Genomic DNA, 5,204 nt, shown 5'->3' on the forward strand with positions numbered 1-5,204 from the left:
CGAAGCCAAGCAATCTTTCAAAGCTCAAATTATTTTCTCCAATTTGTTTGAAACCAAACCGTTAGAATTACATAGAATTTTCTTAGTATGATAACATAGACAATTAGTAATTGTGAACCAATGAACTCTGCAAAAGAAAACTCTTTTAAGAAAAGCATCAATCCTCTAAGCAAACTAAAATGCCACCAAGTAACAAACTTCATGAAATTACTACAAAATAAAGACTCAATAAGGTGGGAAGGGATTTAAAAGCTCAAAGAAGTCCCAAAAATTTTAAAACCCCAAATCTTTTAACCTAAGTTTGGTCAAGTTTCAAACCAAATTTCAAACTCTTTCTTTCAATCATTTTCAAACGCCTGATAAAGATTTCAAACGTGTTTGACCATATAGCTTTCTTGCTGGCATCTTCAGGTCCATCACGCATAGCATTGCCTAATTACAACAACATCCCAACAAACACTTTCTTGGATCGAGTCTCTCATTTTAGAGGAACAGAAATTGCATCACACTCTAAAACTTAGCAAAAGTAGACCTCATTGTGCTACTAAGCTTCTTGTGTATTTTAGTAAAGAGAGAACCCTTCTTATATTCAAATTCAGAGCTGATATCCAGCAGAAAACTGTACTGAAATCAGTTGATGATCGTAACAGCGAAGAGTTTGGAACCTAACTCTAAATAAAATGTTTTGAAGACAATGATTTATTAGCCTGGTACATATAAGGATGATACCACATGCCAGTAATCGCTCTATGAAATACTTATGGCTGCTGATTTCCATTAGATAAAAGCAGTTCTGGTGCATAGCGGCAAACAAGCTCATCCAATTTCTTCAAAAATCCCTGGCTTCGACTCTCTCGCCCAGATGTTTTGCCAATTGCTTCCACCGAAGGAGACAGGTTTGTCCATCCCTGAACTTGAGAAAACTTCAAAATTAGAATTTCATTAGCTAAATCCAAAAACAATGCTCACAAAAAATTTACCTGTGAGGCAAAAGGCTATTCCAATCGACTTCTTCCATACAAGCACCAGATTCTAGCAAACTGTTCAAGGACTAGGCCTAAAAATATGATCTTCTTTCTAAACTTGCTATTACAATTCATTCACAATTAAATTAGTACCCTTTAAGAAGCAGAAAATCATCGTTACTGGCCCAGAGCCCATCATTGATCATTCCAACTGACACACTTCTGTACCTAGAAAAATAGAGAAAAGCCCAGATTCATGTTAAAGTAAATTGCAGGTTAAAAACTGATGATAGTCAACCCGAAGACAATCAGTTGTCTATCATCCATATGATAGTCTTGGGGTTGACTATCATCAGTTCCATCATTGATCATTCCAACTGACACACTTCGGTACCTAGAAAAATAGAGAAAAGCCCAGATTCATGTTAAAGTAAATTGCAGGTTAAAAACTGATGATAGTCAACCCCAAGACAATCAGTTGTCTATCATCCATATGATAGTCTTGGGGTTGACTATCATCAGTTCCATCAGTTGACATTTTTCATATGGATGATAGACACCTGATTAGCGTGAAGATACGTAAAAGGATGATACCCCCAAGCCGGTATGCACTTGAAAAGTAATAGATTTCCATTAAGGCGGAGCAGTTCTGGTGCATAGACGCGTACAAGTCCATCCAGTTTCTGCAAAAATCCCCTGGTCCGATTCTCGCCCAATTGCTTCCACCGAAAGAGACCTGCATGTGGGAAAGCTCAATAATTGGAATTAAATCAGCTAAATTTAAAAAGAACGCTCACAAAATACCTGTGAGGCAAAAGGCTATTTATTCCAGTCTACTTCCTCTTCGATACATGCACCAGATTCTAGCAGACCATTAGAGGAGTAGGCCCAAAACATGAGCTTCGTTTCTAAACCTGGTCTCACAATGACCGGAAGACTAACAGTGAATATTTTGATCAAATACCCTTCAAGTAGCAGAAAATCATCTTTACTGGCCCAGAGCCCATCAATGACAATGCCAGCTGACAGACTTCGATACCTAGAAAATCAAAGAATGTTTTACTGCCCATCAAAATTTTGTCAAAGAAGGTAAAGTGTGTAAATCACAATTTGTGAAGAATGCATACAAGCCATTTACAACAGCAAGCAGAATAACTGTGAGTTCCAATTGCATCTGCTATTCTGTCCCAATTGATATTATCACGAAGCTGCCATACATTAATAATGGAAAGTAATGAGGTAACCATTTCGGCAAAAAGGTTAAAAGATATAAAAAATGTGTTCAACAGTTTGCAGCTGCTTTTATCCTCTAGCATTTTGGACCGCAAGCAAGCATGTACCAAATCTGAAAGCTGCTGCGATCATCAAACCTTAGTCAGCAATCATCAAACATCTTTGGTGAATTGAACTAAGCTTAGTCAGTAATCATCAAATATTTTTGCTTTCTGGACACTGAACAATTCAAAAGTAAAAAATTTGGAAAGGACATACCTAACTCTTGTGGCAAGAATCAAATCTTTATAGGAACTGCAATTATAATAATTGAAAGAATTCCCTGTTCAAAATGGTCTCTCATAAAACTACTAACCAACATCCCATCTCAAGAAGGGTTTAACTAGGATGAAGCTATTATGGCCATTGCACATACACCTTCATAGAATTCGTTCTGAATAATAACCTAATACAGGAGAATATCCGCCAGGCCTCACCTTGCCACCCACATCGCCGCTCAGCGCCCAACCTTCCTCTCACCTATGTATCTACTATGCTAAAAAGAGTTATAATAACAAGGTATTTATACTCTAAGCAACAGTTGCCGAATGAGATGTAAAACCCTTTTCAGCACCTCTCTCTCTCTCTCTCTCTCTCTCTCTCTCTCTCTCTCTCTATATATATATATATATATAGAGAGAGAGAGAGAGAGAGAGAGAGAGAGAGAGAGAGAGAGATAAAACCAAGGTTATAGTTTTGAACACGATGCCGCAGTGAATCAGGAGATCAGCACTTACATTCACTTATGGTCAGGAGATTCTGGAGTACACAGATGCATACACTTATCTTGGGGTAGTCTTCACTGGGCCAAGGTTTTCTTTGAAGAGAACAGCACAGACTAGCCTCACCAAAGCATATGCGGCCTTGGGAGGATTGAAGAGGATGTGTTCCCAGGTTCAGTTCCAGGAACCTCGAACAAAGCTCTGGCTCTTTGATACCTTGGTAGCTTTAGCTATGCTCTATGGGGGTTAGGTTTGGGGACCCTCTGTGGGTCAGGATGGGTGGAGAGGTATGGAGAGGCCCTTGGTATCTATGATCTCTCGACTAATTAGAGCCAAGGCCTTCGTGCCACACCAGATCATTAGAGCGGAGTTAGCAACTGTCCCTATGGAGATAGAGATGCTCACTAGATCAATCTGTCACCAGACTATGACAACAACTATATATATTTGCTGGTTTCTTTATCTTGATTTTTATTTAATTTTTGGGAACCTCTTGTTAAAGTCACAAATGCCCGGACATTGCATGGCCAGTGTGAAACGACCATTGGCCGAGAGTATCACCCGCAGGAGTCAAAGCCAAGCAGTCAGAGATGGTTGGGCCGATTGGCACTAGAATCCGACTAGTAAGAAGTGGCTATAAAGTTATTTAGGCCCCTTGGCAGGACTTTATAAGTTGGTGGGTACTAGGAATTAATCCAAAAGGAGCAAACTGGACACATGGCAGTAGGAGAGAAACCTGCAAGTCAACTGTCACTCTAGAAGGTCTCATCCGAGAGGGGGAGCCCAATATGAGGCTGGGAAAGCTGATTTTTCAGCTTTGTGGTGGATTTTTAGGTTCTGCAGCTTTAATGGAAAGCTTGCCTTCTCCCTTGTCTCATGCAGCGCGATGATTTTCTCTTGCGCATCTCTCTCTTCCCTTTGCACATATGATAATGCCCCACTAGTAAGGCTTCTCAAATGACCATGTATAGTTCTAGGGGTTTTATGCGCGTTTGCCAAGGCAAGAGCTTTCTGTACAGGAACTGGATTAGGTAATTGCTAATCCCCTTCAGGTACGCACAATTTCATCGCAAAGGAATGTGGAAACGGAGAGTTTTCTCGCCTGAAAACTCGTCCAATTTACAGGGGAACTGTCTCATTGCGTGACAAAGCTTCTGAGATACGCGTTGACGTACTTGCTCCGCTCAAAATGATGCGGAACAGGGAATTACTTTAAGGTCTCTTGGGATAGTTTCCTACGACGTTAAAATACTCTTCTTCTTTTGGGGGGGGGGGGGTTTGTGGGTGTGTGTGTGTGCGCGCGCGCTAATAAAAAGAGGAAAATGGTATAACCTTTCTATCCCCCAAGTGTGGTGGATTGGTTATACCATTTCCCTCTTGAATACAGGTCTTGAGTTCAACTCTCCTCGTCAGATAGATCTTTAAGGTCTCTTGGGATAGTTTCCTACGACGTTAAGAGGACATGGGTAGACCCTACACAAGAATTGGGCACGAAGATGGCCGACTACAAAGAAAACTTCCTACAGCTATCTGAAGATGGTTTTGTGATTCACCTGAGCTACATGGATACCCACCTCTCTTATGGTTTGAGATGTGCTATTGGTCAGATTCGTACATCCTCACACCAGCAGGAAATTGAATTTGGCAGATTTAGGGGAATCCCACCTGAGAGCAGAATTTGCAAGTTATGCGGAATGGAGCCGGAGACAGAATTACACTACATATGTCATTGCACCGTATACTATGAGATACGTGGGCGTTTCCATTGCCTATTTAAAGAAGGCTTTGGACCTCTAGATAGAGTCATGAAATACCAAGATCAAAGGTGCTTACGCCTGTACCTACTGGAACTACATCGGCACAGGGATAATCTAATGAGAAGAAAAAGAGCACTACAGCCTCAGAGGCAGATCACAGATTTCTTCGGATCGAGAGAAGCAGGAATGGAAGGAGAAGCAAAGGAGTACCCACATTCATACCAAAGGCACCCTCATTGACAGGGCGATTGAGCTTAGGAAATCGAGATGACCACAACCGAGATGCAGAAGCACACTTCACCGGAGGAGACTACAACAAAGGATTAGAAGCATTCTAGCCAGACACCCATAATGCTCCTAAGAAGTTTATCTATTACTTTGTATCTAGTTTTCGCATTTATTTTCACACTTTCACACTTTTCAGACATTGTAACAGATTCACCACTTTTGTATCAGTTTGGTCTCATAGGTCACTCTGGCATTTTGAA

General features: G+C 40.8%; 1 protein-coding gene across 1 annotated transcript; it reads right to left on the reverse strand.

Moving 5' to 3' along the window:
• Positions 1-560: 560 nt before the first annotated feature.
• LOC147432688 (uncharacterized) lies at positions 561-2,808 on the reverse strand. The gene is made up of 7 exons (XM_086492553.1): positions 2,093-2,808; positions 1,880-2,004; positions 1,770-1,784; positions 1,560-1,701; positions 1,119-1,193; positions 981-1,040; positions 561-908 (listed from the first exon to the last, which is right to left on the reverse strand). Exons 1-7 carry the CDS (start codon positions 2,137-2,139, stop codon positions 830-832), a joined length of 543 nt encoding a protein of 180 aa, XP_086348679.1. The 5' UTR covers positions 2,140-2,808; the 3' UTR covers positions 561-829.
• Between the last annotated feature and the right edge of the window lie 2,396 nt (positions 2,809-5,204).

Source organism: Adiantum capillus-veneris, chromosome 20 (genome assembly GCF_014529385.1).
Source record: "Adiantum capillus-veneris isolate H3 chromosome 20, ASM1452938v2, whole genome shotgun sequence".
NCBI lineage: Eukaryota > Viridiplantae > Streptophyta > Polypodiopsida > Polypodiales > Pteridaceae > Adiantum > Adiantum capillus-veneris.

Bases quoted from the DNA above. Each gene is read 5' to 3' on its own strand.
- LOC147432688 (XM_086492553.1), bottom strand. From the start codon at position 2,139: ATGCAATTGGAACTCACAGTTATTCTGCTTGCTGTTGTAAATGGCTT. The intron at 2,005-2,092 runs GTATGCATTCTT...TTGATTTTCTAG, and splicing joins CTTGCTGTTGTAAATGGCTT to GTATCGAAGTCTGTCAGCTG. The intron at 1,194-1,559 runs GTATCATCCTTT...CTATTTTTCTAG, and splicing joins AAGTGCATACCGGCTTGGGG to GTACAGAAGTGTGTCAGTTG.